General features: G+C 36.3%; 2 protein-coding genes across 4 annotated transcripts in view; one reads left to right on the forward strand and one right to left on the reverse strand.

Annotated features, from left to right (window-relative positions):
- CENPC (centromere protein C) overlaps positions 1-13,102 on the reverse strand; it is a 119,729-nt gene extending 106,627 nt beyond the window's left edge. For 2 of the 3 annotated variants that reach the window (XM_060417152.1, XM_060417151.1), the window contains exon 1: positions 385-13,102. The gene's annotated coding sequence lies outside the window, so the exon portion shown is untranslated. The remainder of the gene's footprint in view (positions 1-384) is intronic. The other variant, XM_060417150.1, reaches the window with a different exon arrangement.
- Positions 1,723-17,148, forward strand: part of STAP1 (signal transducing adaptor family member 1) — a 31,767-nt gene continuing 16,341 nt past the window's right edge. The window contains exons 1-3 of the mRNA XM_027971029.2: positions 1,723-1,932; positions 10,237-10,308; positions 15,980-16,093. Coding sequence (XP_027826830.1) covers positions 1,813-1,932; positions 10,237-10,308; positions 15,980-16,093 — 306 coding nt within the window. The 5' untranslated portion in view covers positions 1,723-1,812. The remainder of the gene's footprint in view (positions 1,933-10,236; positions 10,309-15,979; positions 16,094-17,148) is intronic.

A 17,148-nucleotide genomic window follows, 5' to 3' on the forward strand; every position in this document is an offset into this window, starting at 1 on the left:
TCAATAGTACATCTAAGAAAGAAATGGAAAACTTTATTCAAGCCAACCTGAGGATTATAACCTTGGGAACAACCTTTCAGATAGTTCTAAGGATTGTTCTGCTTATTAGAGATCAAAACACCATCATAAAAGTTTTTGAGACAAAGAGTTTTAGGTCAAAAACATATTGACAGTTTACACATGCCACTACAAAGCAAGTGGTGGGTCATCACACCTCCTTACCAGATTGAGAAGGAAGGTTATCTCCCAGGAAGGCCTGATTAATGCAGATACACAATACTGAACCCACTGAAGGGGAGAGAAGAGGCCCAAGTGGGAAGAGAAACATTTTATGTTTAAATTTTTCTTGTCTGGCTATAAAATAGGAATTTTATTTCATCATACCTCATTTTGTAGACAGTCTGGTTCCTCACACCTACAGCTGAAGATCCAATAGAACCATACTGGTGGGGAAAACCACATGGTCTTTCCATTAGGAAAGGAGGCTCAGATTGTAGATTCCTGTATTGCTTTGACTGATGAGAATAGGCTAGTCTAACAGGGAAGAATGCTCAGGGCTGCATTCTAGACCTCAAGCAACTCTGTAATAATGCTAAGCGTGAAATAGCAAATGGTGGAACCTTTCAAGACCCCTGCAAAACAAACCAGATTTCCTTCTGTGTTCCTCTCTCCCATCATTCTTTGCACAGTGCTGTACCAAATCCAGTCTCTCAAGGAGCATTTTCCACAAACAAATAATTAATGCATTTGGGCCTCAGTGTAGCTCTATAAATCTTACTAGGTAGCCATACCTCATCTATGCATCATAGCACCAGTGATCCTCTGCTTAGAAAGAAAAAAGAACAAAATATAAGCTTGAAAATTTACAGCTTTCTCTTCCAGACATATTTTGCCAAATATCCACTGGTAAATGACCAACTCAAAATACTGATTAACAAAGAAGTAAAAAATATCACATTCCCATAACTGCCGTTTACATTTAGTGAACCATCAAAATGGGCATGGGATAAATAGCACCATTTTTCTAATAATTTAAACAAAGTTCAGTTCTGAAATGCAGTCCTCCCTTGCTATCAGTAGGTGATCAGTTCCAGGACCCCCACAGATACCAAAATCCTTGAATGCTCAAGTTTCTTATATAAAATAGCAGAGCATTTGCATATAACCTACAAAATCCTCTTGTATACTTTATATCATCTCAGTTATTTATTATACTTAATACAATATATGAAAAGTTTTCAAAACATGGGAAATTCAAGTTTTGCCTTTTGGAAGTTTCTGAATTTTTTTTCTAAAATTTTCTATGTATAGTCAATTCAATCCATGTAGAATCTGGATAGAAGACCAGCTGTACCTAAAACAGAAATAGTATTAATATAGTTATCCTATTAAGTAATTTTTAATGAAGTGGAACTAATTCAAGTCATGTCTTCTCAGGACAAAACCGGGCAGCAACAAACAAAAAAGGTGGGAGAAAACAAACATGACCTTGATGTCTCCTTGAAAGTCCATAATCTCCACATCTGTTCTCTTCATCCTCTGGTGATATTACTTTTCTGTTTATTTTGCTATTGTAAGTCTAAACACATGTAGGTTCCTGAGAGATTACCCTATCAAAGTTGGTCTACGCCTGTTCTTTCTTACCTCACAAAAAATAAAGAAAAAAAAGTGTGCATGTGTGTCCTATTGGTGGTTTAAACTCTTAGCTGGGACTTCCTCTTTGAACAGTTGCCCTTTCCTCTCACACAAGGGAGATCTCATTTTGTCTGAAACTGGATAAAGTTGAAACTAACCGCACACCAACGAGAGGGTATGATGGCTAAGAAGCCCCCGAAACCAGCCCCTCGCAGGATCTTCCAAGAAAGGTCAAAGATTACTGCTCTACCCTTGTACTTTGAAGGTTTTTTATTAGTTAAGCGGTCAGAATACCAGGTAAGTCCACAGATGATCATATTAAACTAGAAGCTTCTGTCTTAATGTAAAATTTATTTTATGGTGACATGATGAAACAAGGGCCTTCTTGTTTCTGCTAAAATTGAACCTTCTTTCCTGAGGTAAGAAATATGATCCCAATTTGCATAATTTAAATACAACATATGGCTTGAACTCACATGTGCATATATATATTATGTATAATAATATAAGATTCTAATGTTGTCACTAATGTAAAAAAAATTCCTAAATTTCCAAAAAATGTATTTAAACATCACAGAAAAGTTTAGCTTAGAAGATAAAATGTTTGGTATATATTTTCTCTGCATGTACTACTATGCTTCCATGATGACATGTACTATTAAGATAAAATTATACTATTCCTGAAATTAAAACTTCTGCTCCTATTCTGTTTGATTGAAGTTTTTAAATAATGATCAAATTATTTTTTATGATAAACTTTTGAAAAAATTGAGACAATGATAAACTTGACAATGTTTAAGATTCTATATAGTTAGTTATATGTTCTAAGACACTTTCAAGATAGTGATTTTAAAAGATGATACTTAGGGTGCTCTATGGGTAGGTGTACGCTAAGCTACATAAATACATTCACTCTAAGAAAATTCACAAAGCACTCTGTATTTTTTTAAATGTAAAAATGAAAACATAATTAATTAAAATCAGTGCTTTTGAAATACTAATTGTGGATAATTTGAAATGAATAAGACATAAACACAGAAGTGTCTGTGACTAAAGAAAAAAGAAATAATTAACTTAGGTCAAATTTTATGAAATGTTAACATTAACTGAAGCTAGAAAAAAATTAGGTTTTTGAGAAATGCCTTAAGAAATGTTTAATAACAAAAATATATTTTCTGAGGATTTATTAATGCTTACAGAAAATTTGTGTATGTAAAAATATCTGTAGCAGCACAATCATATTTCTTGCATATATAATCAGATAATTTAATATTGGAGAGGAAAGACATGGTAATTTGTATTCTGTTATGGGTATTAACATGAATTAGTAATATCTGTCAGTTACATGCCAGGAAAGGGGAGTTGGGAAAAAGAAATGTTTAGACTATAATTTAAACTTGTCTATTTATTGAAATTTTTCCAAAGACTTTGTAATGACTGTTTCTGGTACTGGGTTCCCTTTAGTGTTTAAAAAGGGCATTCCATTGGTCTGGATAGTAGAAAAAACAAGGATTTTAGAGTGTCAGTAAAACATGTCTTTACCTAATGGTTTTGCCACTTATATCCTGTGATTTTATACACGTTACTTAATTTCCTTGAGACTAAATTTCCTCAACTATAAAATGGAGAGAATATGACTTACCTCTCAAGGTAGAATGCCTGGGATACAGTCAGTGCTTAATCAATTCATTCATTTAAGTGGTGTTTATTTTGTGTTTCCTATGCACCAAACATCACACTCAGTTTCAGAGAATATGAATAAAATACAAACCCCTACCTTCGTGAGGGTTAGGTTAGTCAGAAGTGATGACTCACTTCACTTACCCGAATGCCAGTCTAACTTTTCTTAGAAAGCATACTTTGAAATGGAAAGAATAAACTATAGGTGCAAAAGTTTTGGAGGAAATTAACTTATGCTTCCACTTGAATTCATAGTAAAGTATCTTTTACTTATACATCAGAGAGAAGAGAGCAAGAGAACGACAGTAATGTCTACTAACAAGGTGGTTTCAAGGATTAAAGGGATAACAAATATAAAACACCTGCCTCATACTAGAGATTAGATTCATTCTCCTTCTATTTTATTATCTATCACATTCTTATTAACATATGAAAATCAGTTTTTAATCCCGCTCAAAGAAGGGCCATGGTGATAATTAGATTGCTTGAAAACAGAAGCATCGAGAGAAAGTTAAGGAGAATACTAGGATTTCTAAACAAGTGGCAGCATAGTGCCAAAGAATTTTTGAAAGGGAGGTGAACCAAAGGTATATAGAAGGTCTTCTTTGACAGGGGCACTTTTAAGAATTAAGGAGATTTGCCCTTAAGAAAATGTGCCAACATATACCATTTTAACCACAATTCCAAGAGTTCCATGGATCCGAGGTCAAGAACCCATAAAAGTACATAATTTTTATGGTGAAAATGTGGGAAAATTTACTTAACCCACAACACTAGAATTCTGGATGATTAGATATATTAGATAATGAAAGCCATTGCTGCTGCTGCTGCTGCTGCTAAGTCGCTTTAGTCGTGTCTAACTCTGTGCGACCCCATAGATGGCAGCCCACCAGGCTCTCCCATCCCTGGGATCCTCCAGGCAAGAACACTGGAGTGGATTGCCATTTCCTTCTCCAATGCATGAAAGTGAAAAGTGAAAGTGAAGTCACTCAGTCGTGTCCGACTCCCAGCAACCCCATGGACTGCAGCCTACCAGGCTCCTCTGTCCATGGGATTTTCCAGGCAAGAGTACTGGAGTGGGTTGCCATTGCCTTCTCCGAATAAAAGCCATTAGGTGCTACAATGAGATATCCATGGCATTACAGCTTTTAGAAATGTACAAAATTCTTATTATGGGGGAACTATTTGAAAATAAGAGAGAATTTGGGCAACATCTCACAGTTTCTTCAAACTGTGATGTGTTCAAATTAAAACAATGATATGTAATATGTTTTATTAGCCTGAACATAGAATATGACCATTAAAATAGCTTCAAAGTAACATTTCTCTCACTAGTCCTCCAACTGCCACTAATTCATTTAGAAAAATTTTAGGACTTGGCTGTGCTGTCAAAAAGTTCTCTGTGCTAGTGCTTTCCAAATTTTTAAAGTAACACACTCCTTTCAAGAAAATATTTTGAACGTAGATCTCTAACATAAGAATATTAGTTTAGAAATTATGGTGTGCTCCTGCACTAAGTCCAAAAAATGACTGACTATATGCAAGAAAAGAATTAAGAAAGATGAAATAAATGAAATAGAGATATTCTAAAAGTTTCTTCCCCAATGAGATCATCTTACATGCTTCCGGGGTTTAGTGCCACGCTTTGTAGACTACTATACAACGGTCTTCCTTAAGCAAAGAACCTTTATTCACTCACAAGAGAAAAAAAGGAAGGAACTTTTTATTGGGGACAGGGGATAGAGAGGAACTTTACTGGATTTGCACTGTCACCTATTTTAGTAGTTACATCAACGAGAAAAGAGTCCTGGGTGCCAGGAGATGTATCAGTCCTCCTGTAGAACTTAGGCAATCCCTCATATCTTTTCATCTGTTTCCTGTTTTGTAAAATGGACAGTTACTCTCTTGTATAACTGAATGGGTTGCTGTGATGATCAAATGGACTATATATTTTCTTGAGGTGTTGACATGGGAGATATGTTAGGCTCTTAATGTCTTGTCTCTCTGGTCCTTATAATAATTTTTCTGGGTAGAAATAATTTTATCCACTTCAAGATGGGTGAATTGTTGCTCACAGAGTTTGTGTTCAAAGTGCCTCACCATAAAGAGCCCAGCTGGGATTTTATTGCAAAGCACTTGACATCATGCTGCTTTTCAAAAAAAAAATCCATTTATTGGGTTTTTCAAGATTGGGGATGTCTAATCACTAGATTCTTCATCACACTGAGCTCAACAGTAAGCTCAGTAGACTTTCAAAAACACTGCTTAATGAATGAAAATAATAGTCACATTAGACTCTAAATACAAGGTCATCTAATGATAATGAAGCTAGTGATAAATTCAAAAGGCCCATTTCAGTATTTTTTACTTCAGCAACTGAACACAAGTGACTGCTTAAAAATAAGACATCTTGTATTAAATGTATTTAATTCAAAAACAGGTCCTTCAAATTTAATTTTTAAAATATTTATGTTATCTCTGTAGATATAAATATATACCTATATGTTGGTCATTACAATTGATATTTATAGATGACTTAAATTATACTAGTTTCCAGGAGCACTTCTCAGAAACTAAATCAAGACTATGACCTGCAGTTCTCTGCATACCAAATGTAAATTAGAAGTATTCTTAGATTTGTGGCTATGGTTGGGTGTTCACAGAGCCCACTGATATTTATAATCTTCCTTTTCCTCCTGGCTGCCTTTTTCTCAACTCAGTGTCTTTTGTTCTTGCTTCTTCCCTCATTTAATAAACCCTCCTTTATCCTTTCTAAAAATCTATGTTTATTTATCAGTAATGCTCCCATGTTTCTTTCATTAACTCTGCAATTCATACCATTCTCTCATGCCTGAACACCTCTATAATTTTTCTCAGAAGCATAGATGCATGTATGCATATATATATAGAGGGAATGCAATACACTTTGACTGCTGTTACTGATTTTAGTTTTTCTATCTATGGTAGGTTAATACTGATGAGGCTAATTAAGAAGATTAACAGAGTGGTAGACTTTCATACAGGCTTTTCTCTTGTTTTCTTTTCCTCCAGGAATCATAAAATCGGGTTTGGCCTTGATCTTAGATGCCATACTTCAGTAAAACTACACAATCTGTGATTCAATTCTCTAACCAATATGCCTATGTTCCAAACTCCTCCCCACTTCCTCACCGCCATCATAGTTCCAAAATATCATGTATCCTTGACTTGCTCCTTGCATTAAGAGACTTCCTATTAGAGCAGAATGTAAAAGCCTTAAAAAGAGAGATACGATTTTTTTTAAAGCTCCACAATAAAACCGAATTGTTTTATTATTTAATCTCAAGTCAATTCTGAGAAAATTCAAGTACTCTTTCAACAGAGTGACAATATACTTTCACAGTGTTTACAGAACACTGGGCTGATCACAGACAGTATAGGTTGGCAACTTTTGAAACCAAATTTCTCAATGCAGTTTTCTCTCTCTTTACTTAAGACCGTATGAAAGCATGATTTCATATAGGAATTACAATGAATTTCATTATTCTAGTTTACAAAATTTCTTCTTGTACAGAATCCCATTGAAAGAGATCTATTTTAGAGATTTTTAGATGCCACCACTGTTACACACTCATGCCAATTACCATGTGGAAAGAATGTTACTCTTATTAATAAATTCTATCAATATATGGATTAGACTCAAGACTAAAACTGTGTTGACACTTTACCCCAGATTTAAGTAGTCTTTAGGATTTTTTTTTTTTAATTGATTTGGCTGTCTTGGGTCTTAGTTGCAGCACATGGGATCCTCAATCTTCCTTCGGAATACAGGATTTTTTTTTAGTTGAAGCGTACAAACTCTTAGTTGCTGCATATGAGCTATTAGTTCCCCCACCACAGAGTGAACCTCTGCCTATCCCTCTTGGAGACCCTCTGCCATGTAGCAGGAACAGAGCAGAACATCCTCTCTGTGTGGTAGGCTGAGTTAAGAGATGACGGCAAGGGACTGAGCTGAGGACCCTGTCTCTCAGACTTACCTCTTAGATACTCAGTCCTACTGTCTGCAGAGGAGTAATTCTAGCAGTACCATTCAGGATAGACTGGAGGGCGAATGAAAGCAGCAGAGACAGCAGGCAAAGGGTTACTTCAATGCCTTTTTTTTTTTAATCCTATGTGAAAATAAGGAAATAAAAGACTTCTGATGGGGGCTGAAATTAAGGTTTATTCTGTTGCCTTATTAAACTGCTTGACTCCAAGATGTGTCAGGTATATATTGGCATCTGGATTTCAGACAAGAGGAAAAATCCCTGCGCAGTTTTACAGTTGCTCCTTTGGGGACCATCTATTGGCTGATAACATCAATCCTATGCCCTTTGGAATTGTTCTTTTCTTTGGTCTTCAGTTATTGGTTCAGGAAGCACCAGCAAGTTCGTTACATTATGTTATAGCCCACTCTGTGTTGAGAGGTAGGAGGAAGAAGAAAGAGCACAAGACTTGGACAGAGAAACTGTGCTCCAAGTTCTATCTCTGCCCCTGATGTAGGTTGCTGCAGGACTACCATCAGTTTGTTCATTCCTCACTGTATACACTCCCTTTGGAAATATGACTTTTCTGCTCCTTCCATAAAGACACTGAGTCTATTTTCCTGCCCCTTGAATCTAGATTGGGTCATGCTTTGATAAATGTGACAAAAGCAGAGAATCAGGCAGTACTTGCACTTTGGGTTTTGCCCTCTTTTGTCCCTGGGCATTCCTTCTGCCAGCACGGGAACATGTCTAGGCTGCTTGCTGACTGGAAGGTGAGACTGCATGGAGTGTGATTCCAGTTGTTTCAGTGGGGTGGTTTCTAGCCCCCAAAACCAATTCTCTGATTCTCTTGGATATCAACTGGGTGTTCAACAATTCAGTTCAATTCTGATACTAATTACCTACTCAAATTTAGCGAAGACCCTATAGCTTAATTAACAGCTGAGTCCCACGAAACTACCTCCTACTTCAACCACTAGCCCCAAGTCCCAGATCTCCTGTCCTTCTCACTGACTGGCTATAAATCAGGGTTCCCAGGACCCTTTCCCAAGATTTGACAATTTACTAGAATGGCTCACAGAATTCAGGAAAACACTGCTTACATTTACTGAAAAGGGAAACAAATGAACATCTAGATGAAGAGGTCAAGGTCTGGAAGGATCCAAAGCATGCGTGTTACGGTCTCTGTGGAGATGAGGTATACTACCCCTCTGGCATATGGAAGCTTATTAAATCTCGTCATTCAAGAGTTTTTATAAAGCTTAACCTCTTCCTTCTTGGAGGTTGGTAGGTAGGGCTTAAAGCTCCAACCCTCTAATTATTTGTTCTTTTGGTGACTAGACCCATCCTGAACCTATCTAGGGGTCCCATCTTAAACTACCACATTAGTAAAAATTCTGATACGATGTAAAGGGGTTCACTAGGAGTAACAAAAACACTTCTATTAGGAAATTCCAAGTGTTTTAGGATCTCTATACCAGGAACTCGGGAACAAAGACTAAATATATTTCTTATACTAACACACTCAGTCATTTTACAGTGCCAGCCAAGACCCCAAGCAAGTGAATGAGGGCATCCTAGACCATTAAGTCATAGCCAAGTATACCTGGACCCAAAGTATCATCAGTCAGCCACAGGATGAGGAGAGATAGAAAATGCTTGCTGTTTTAGTCCACTAAGTTTTAGGGTGGCTTGATATACAGGAAAAGCTAATATAGCACCTTATCAGCCATAAAGACAAAGTGAGAAAATAGTTCTGTTAAGACCATGAGAAAGGTGGTTGCTGTAATTCAGAATCAATTTAATCTTGAGCTTTCTGAGAGCCAAGGAAAATTAAAGCAAGATGGGTTATAGTGTCCCCATTATTTGAGAAAATTAAGTATATAAATTCTGAAGAAGTGACCAACGTTTTGCTGATCAGAAAAAGGCAAATGCTATGTCATTATTAACGAGATACAAAATACCATAACACATAAGAGTGTCTTCACATTTATAAGCAAAAGAAAAAAATTCCTCATTTGATTTTGTTACATCGATCCTCCATATAAGTCAAGATAATCTAACATCTGAAAACCCAGCTTAGTAAACCCTAAAGCAAGGAAAGATCAACATGTTCATAAAACTAACTGGTATTTTTCAAAACATATTTTTGCAAAGAGCTGGGTGTAAAGGTAAGTGTTTAGGATTTTTTTTTTTTTAATTCTTTAACCACTCCCCCCCAACTACCACGCTTGCCATTCTTTTGTAATACAGCCACTTTTCATAGAATGTTAAGTTCTTATCTAAATAGCCTTTCACTTGGTCAAGAGCCTTACTAGACTACTTAAATATTTTAAACTTAAAAAAAATTGTTTTTCTATAGAACTCACAATAAAGTGAATACGTTAATTATGAAATGTTAAGCACATGAATGTGAATTCAAATTTCAGCTTTGATTGTGTTATTTTTATCATTATCAATTGCTTGTATTTCCTTGATCTATATATTTATTGAACCTAAACTATGAGCCATGTACTATGCTAAGTGATCTATGTGTTTTAATTTGTTCAATCCTTTCAACTGTCTTGGAAGGTAGACATAAAATGCTTTGTTCTAACCTGATCCCTTGATTACAGGTGTAAGCTTTCATTGAAACTGCACAGAAAGTTGAGTCTTGAATCAATGAGGAAAGTTTTGGAAAATAACATATTTAAATACAAATCAAATTACATTCCTACTACATGCCGCATACTAAAATTTGTGAAGGATTTACTGGAGGAATTAAATGTAAAATTAAGCCATAAAAGCAGGTTATTTATCTCAGGATAAAGAAGAACCATATATCACACAGAAATTAAGAAAGTTACACAGGGAAATATCAACAGGAAAATAGTTGAGTATACATAATGAAATAATGGTTACAATTTCTTTCCTCCAGGAGTATAAGCATTACTGGACAGAGTTGAGAGGAACTACACTTTTCTTTTACACAGACAAAAAAAGTACAACAGTAAGTAGACATATTCAGCTGATTCAATTTTTTTTCCAATAAATACTTGTCATATAGTATTCTATTATTCATTCTTGTCTGTTATTCATTTTCTGCCTTCTGAAAGTAAAGATGTGCTAATATAACCAATTGAAATAAGAACATTTATATCTGTGATCCATGGTAAAAATTTCCTGGGCAACTCAGAAGGTATTAACTCATGTTTTTAACTTTGCATTCTTTTCTTTCTGAGCCTGATAACAAAAACTTAGTTGAGAAGTGATAATTTTAGCTAAATATCTGGATTCAAATTGCCTACTACCAAGTGATGGCTTTAATTTCCCCTACTTTTGGTCTTGCTGTAGCATGTATTTATAATCTGAAGGGAACTAGATGATCCCAAAGCCTGTTACCATAGAGTATGTCACAATTTAAATTTTCTAGAAAGACACAAACAACCCTCATAAGACAGGACTTTGAAGAGCTCAATCATGAGGATAACAATAAAGAAATTCTGAGATTATTTATTTGTATTAATTCTAAATAATTGATTTATATTTCAATTTATCCACAAAAAATTGAAAATGGCGCATTTCATTTTTTTCCAAATAAAATGTAGCATTTAGTAGCAAATGCATGCCTACCTTGGAATGCTATGCTTATGAGATTGTATAATCCAATAACAATATAAATATTTTAGACCATGGATACAGTAGCCCACACTTCTAGAACATGGTTATCACATGACTAGATTGAATGAAAGATACAGAAAAAGTGTCTGTGTGATGTATCTTACCTGCAGGCATTTCAGCACCATAATAATAGTAAGCAAACAAACAGTAAACAAACAGAAAACAAACTTAAAATGGTCATCTTTCACCAGATTTCTGGAGATAAGATTTATATGTGTTTTTAAATACCATAAAATAAATTTTAACAAAATTTCTCTGTCTTGTCTCCAAATTCCCACTGATGTCAGTGAAAATAAAAGACCTTGGCCTAAACCTTGTACAATACACGTATGTGAGAGAGGTAATAGTTACTATTTACTTACTCCATGGCAACAGAGGTACAACTTAGTGATTGGGATATGGTCTTTAGGTAGACTGCCGGGGTTTTGTCCCAGCCCTGCTCCTGTTCATAGTGCCATTTTGGGATCTTGGGCTATTTACCTAATCCCTCTGTGTCTCAGTGTATCAGATAGGGTACTGGCAGGAAACAAATTAGGTAATTCAAAGACAGTTTAATGAAGATACTATATTCAAAGTAGTGGAGAGGAAGTAGGAAAACCACAAAGGATAGTACAGAACCTGAGGCTCTGTAACAGTGCCCCATTACCACACCCATGAGGAGAGGAAAGAGGAGAGTACTGAGAGAGTGGAAGACTGCCTTGAAAAGAATGTGATCTTTGACAGAGGAAGCAATTGTACAGAGTAATAAACATCCGATCTCACTCTCCTTGTTGCTTTGATCTCCTGCCAGTGTTCTTCAGTGTTCACCAGTGTTCCAGCCCAACAGAAGTCAGAGGTGAAGGAAGCCCTTCATCTTGTCCAGAGAGCTCCTGCTCCTGGTGCACAGTGTTAGATGGTGAAGGAATAAAAGTGACTCTAGAGGAGCAAACGAAAGATCTCCAACATAATCAGTTTCAAATCAAAATTAGGATGGAAACAGTAGCCCATCTCATAAAGTCCCCCCACCCCCGCCCAAGTTAAAGGCAATAGTAAATAAAAGGACTAAAGAGAGTCTAAAGACATGAGAGTAGCTGGCATATAGTAAGCATTTAAGCATTTTACATGTATTATCTCATTTAATTTTCACAACCACCCTAAAGAGTGGGTACTATTTTAATCCCAACTTTCTAGATGAGAACTGTCACATTTAAGATTTAAAAACTTATACATGATCAGAAAGCTAATGCAAGGAGTATAACCAGATCTTGTTCTTGAGCCAGCATTCTTAACCATGACCCATGAAGAGACTGTGGAATAATGAAATTCTGTGGAATTGCTTGTTAAAAGAGGATGCAGACTTTTGGGGAATTTTTTCAGTGATAGTTTAGGAGAAAGCATAGAGATAGAACAAATGAGATCTGTAGATACTTAGCCTGTAAGAAGGGAATAAAAGCAATGACAAATCTAGAAAGCGTATTAAAAAGCAGAGACATTATTTTGCTGACAAAGGTCCATATAGTGAACACTATGGTTTTTCCAGTAGTCATGTACAGATGCGAGTTGGACAATAAAAAAGGCTGAGTGCTGAATAACTGATGCCTTCAAACTGTGATGTTGGAGAAGACTCTGGAGAGTCCTTTGGACAGCAAGCAGATAAACTAGTCAATCCTAAAGGAAATCAGTCCTGAATATTCATTGGAAGGACTAATGCTGAAGCTGAAGCTCCAATACTTTGGCCACCTGATGGGAAGAGCTGACTCAGTAGAAAACATCCTGATGCTGGGAAAGGTTAAAGGCAGGAGGAGAAGCGGGCAACAGAGGATGAGATAGTTGGATGGCATCATCGACTCAACTGACATGAGTTTGAGCAAACTTTAGGAAATGGTGAAGGACAGGGAAGCCTGGCTTGTCCATGGGGTCACAGAGTCAGACCCAAAGGACTGAGTGATTGAACAAGAAGAAGGGAAGAATTTAAAGCTGCCTTTAAATATTTGAAAGACTGTCAGGCATCATGTGAAAGAGTCACTGAATCTGTTTAGTGTTATTCCAGGGAAGAGGGACTAGTTCCCATGGATGGAAGTTGTCTAGGGAAAAACGCTTAATACAAGAAAAACCTTGCCACAGGCAGAGCTGCGGAGGATGTAAGTTTCATGTTGTTCAAGATGTTCCAACACAGGCTGGATGGCTGCATGGAGGAATACGCTGGGGGAGATTCAAGCATCAGAGGGCAGCTAGATTAGACAGATGGCCACTAAGGGTCTTTCAATACTACAATTAAAAACAAAAGATAGACTCCTTTCTTCTAATCAGTAGATAAGCTTATGATACTTTATCTAACTGCACCATTTCTTCCTCTGTTGCTTCCTCCTTTAGCTTTAGATAATTTATCAGAAAAAGATTCTGTGTAATTTAAAAATTTTGTCCCCCTTCCCTTATACCTCCGCTTCTATTTTTGTTTTTTTGTTCACTGAAGATAAATAGATCAACCCAGACTTACCCTCAACCACATCAATACAGGAATAACTCTGGAAAAAAATTCATTTCCTTATTTTTATGCCTTACCTTAGTCAGAAAACAAGAATAAGTATACTTACAAGAATATAATAAAATAAGTTATATTGGGCACAACAGAGAGGAAAGTAAAGGAAATAAAAAGAAGTCAAGAATGAGGGGGATTAGGCAAAAATTATAACTAATATAATAATACCTAATAAGATTAGAGATGGTAGTAATCTTTCAGACATTGCAGAGCACATCTTGTCAGCTGGATTCAGACCAGGCCACATAGACCAACTGCTCAGAAGGAATGTTTTTATTATACTAGAATAAGATAGAAATGTCTTAATAGGATCCTTATAACCAGCAGCATGTCAATCCTGAATATTCATTTGAAGACTGATGCTGAAGCTGAAGCTCTAACACTTTGGCCACCTGATGCAAAGAGTGACTCACTGGAAAAGATCCTGATACTGGGAAAGATTGAGGGCAGGGAGAGGAGTGACAAAGGATGAGATGGTTCAGTGGCATTACTGATTCAGTGGACATGAGTTTGAGAAAACTCTGGAAGACAGTGAAGGACAGGGAAGCCTGGCATGCTGTAGTCCATGGGGTTGCAAAGAGTCTTAACACAACTGAGTGACTGAACTGAACCAGCAGCATTTGGTAAATGCTGAGCAATGGCTTAACAGGAAAAATTATATATGAACATATATATTTATTAAGAGTATTACCAATACAGAGAATGTGTAATTCATAGTTAAAAAGTAAAATACATACTCTTTACTAACTTCCATATAGGCAATTAATTCTCACAGAATACTTTCACTGATTTTTTTGAACCTGTATCTGTAGCCAATTATTATTTAATTATGATTTGACAAATGGAGTTGTTTTCCAATCTGCTGTTTCCCTAATATTTTTATTGTCACTAAATATTATATTTGACATGAATGTTGGCCAATGTTTATGTTTACATTAATGAGTAGGAGGCAAGCAAAGCAATAATTATGTATGTAAGAATGTCAATGATGTGAGCAACATCTTTGTTGAGTGAGATAATGATTTTAGAATTATGGAAGAATATTTTGTCATTTTTTGTTCTGTTTACAATGAAAAAGCTTGACAGACAGCAAACTTTAAAATTCCATCTGCAGTGCTGACATTTTCCCCTTCATTTTCTGAAGTTGAGATCAGCAAACTGTGGTCTTTGAGCTAAATTTAGCCTATGGCCTGTTTTTGTATAGTCTATGAGCTAAGAATATTTTTCACATTTTTAAAGTGTTGTTTAAAAAAACAAGCATTTGCAACAAAAGTATATGGACCACAAAGCCTAAAACATATCCTACTTAGCCTTCGTAGAAAAAGTTTGTGGGCCCCTTGGACAATTAACAAAATAAAACCTAAATCAAACCTTAATTTGTTGTTTAGTCGCTCAGTTATGTCTGCCTCTTTTGAAACACCATGGACTGTATCCCATCAGTTTCCTCTGTCCATGGGATTTTCCAGGCAAGAATACTATAGTGGGCTGCCATTTCCTTCTCCAGGGGATCTTCCCAACGCAGGATTGAACCTGAGTCTCCGGCACTGCAGGCAGATTCTTTACTGCTGAGCCACCAGTAAGATTTGCCAATTTTCAAGGTGTAAAAACTCCCACCATGACTAATTTCACCCTATCAATATTATTTCACTGTATATGGGGTTGGAAAGAAAGGTTCAGCAGCACATCGTCACAGTACGTTTATAGCATTTTCACTACATAGAAATAAAGATATAAATAAATACAAGAGTACAGAGAATGCTATATATTGCTGATGCTGCATCGCTTCAGTTGTGTCCGACTCTGTGTGACCCCAGAGATGGCAGCCCACAGGCTCCCCCGTCCCTGGGATTCTCCAGGCAAAAGTACTGGAGTGGGTTGCCATTTCCTTCTCCAATGCATGAAAGTGAAAAGTGAAAGTGAAGCCGCTCAGTCGTGTCCAACTGTTCACGACCCCATGGACTGAAGCCTACCAGGCTCCCCCGTCCATGGGATTTCCCAGGCAAGAGTACTGGAGTGGGGTGCCATTGCCTTCTCCTGCCATATATTAGGGTTGGCCAAAAAAGTTCTTTCACATTTTTCTGTAAACATGAAAAACTTGAACAAATATTTTGGCCAACTGGACAGTAATATAACTAGGAAAACAGGAGTTTTGAATTTTAATTACCTTTGTTGCTAATATGACTTATTTAATTTTATGTTTATACAATTTAATTTTTAATAATGGCTATGCTTAACAATTGGCTTGCAAAATTCCTGAACATTTCTCAACTGGCTTTCGCAAGTATGAGTTCACCACCACATAATACATTTTCCGATGCCTCTGGGTTGGGAAGGGGTGCCACGCACAGCTGAAAGCCAGGATACCATGGCAAGTACAAATAAGCTGAAATGAAGATATTATTTATTTTCCTTCCTGCTAGAATTAATATCAATATATATTACTTATGAAGTAATTTAATCAGATTTCCCTTTATCTTTGCAGTATGTTGACAAGTTAGATATAATAGACCTTACATGCCTTACTGATCAGAATTCAACTGAAAAGAACTGCGTAAAATTCACCCTTGTTTTGCCAAAAGAGGACGTACAATTGAAGGTGAGTGAGAAGAAATTAGACTAAAACAAGTCATAGTTATAAACTGCATTCACTTCTTCAAAATGTTAAAAGGAATTAAAGAGGAATTATGTGAGGCACATCAAGTCCTATATTTTGTTAACATTTCTTGTCTTTTGCCAAGAACCACAGTTTTCTAAATAAGGATTTGAAAGGGCACATTCCCTGTTTAGTATACAAGCACACTGAAACCATATACTTCTGTCCTCTGGCAAAGTCAGAAATCCATCTCACCTGGTGTTTTTAGATAGTTGTTCTTGAGTTGGCATCTAAGAACTCAGCATTCACTGAGTTCCCAGATGATTCTGAGACATGTCCAACATGATATATGTTTGGAACCACTGAAGTAGACAAACTCATATTTCACAAACTGAGAGACATTCTGCTAGGCAAATGGCCTATGTTAATCAAGAATACCAGTGTAAGAAAAGCCAAAGAAATACTGGACACCTGTTCACATTTATGGAGACTATGAAGTCAGAACAACTAAATGCAAAGTGTGATACTGGATCAGAAAACAAAAGCTATAAAGAACCATTAGAAAAATGAATGAGAATTGTTATATATACTCAATTTGTGAAATATGGACTTAATCTTGTAAAACTCTAAACTCTACAAAGGCAGAGATGTTTGTTAAACTTACCACTGTATAACAGTACCTATATAGGAAAAGGTTTTTATTCTTGAATTGACATTGAAAGTGAGCCAGTGAAAAGTCAACCGACAACTGCAACATAGAGAATTAACTTGCAATTGAATAAGATGTAGTTGGATTTAATCTTCAAAGCACTGGTCCTTTAGCTTCAGTGTACCAGAAATCACTTGTACTCAGGAAATGTGAGGTCGCATCCCCAAGCCTCTGAATCTGCGTTTTAAGCAAGCTCCCTGGATAATTCTGATGTGGCATTTAGTGTATAACCTTGGAGTCAGATGCCCAGATTTGAACTCTGGTTGTTTGTTAGTGTGTAATTATAGGCAACTTACTTAACCTCTTTATTGCCTTGGTTTCTTCATCCAGAAGTAAGTCTTAACTCAGA

This window comes from Ovis aries, chromosome 6, assembly GCF_016772045.2.
Source record: "Ovis aries strain OAR_USU_Benz2616 breed Rambouillet chromosome 6, ARS-UI_Ramb_v3.0, whole genome shotgun sequence".
Classification (NCBI taxonomy): Eukaryota; Metazoa; Chordata; class Mammalia; order Artiodactyla; family Bovidae; genus Ovis; species Ovis aries.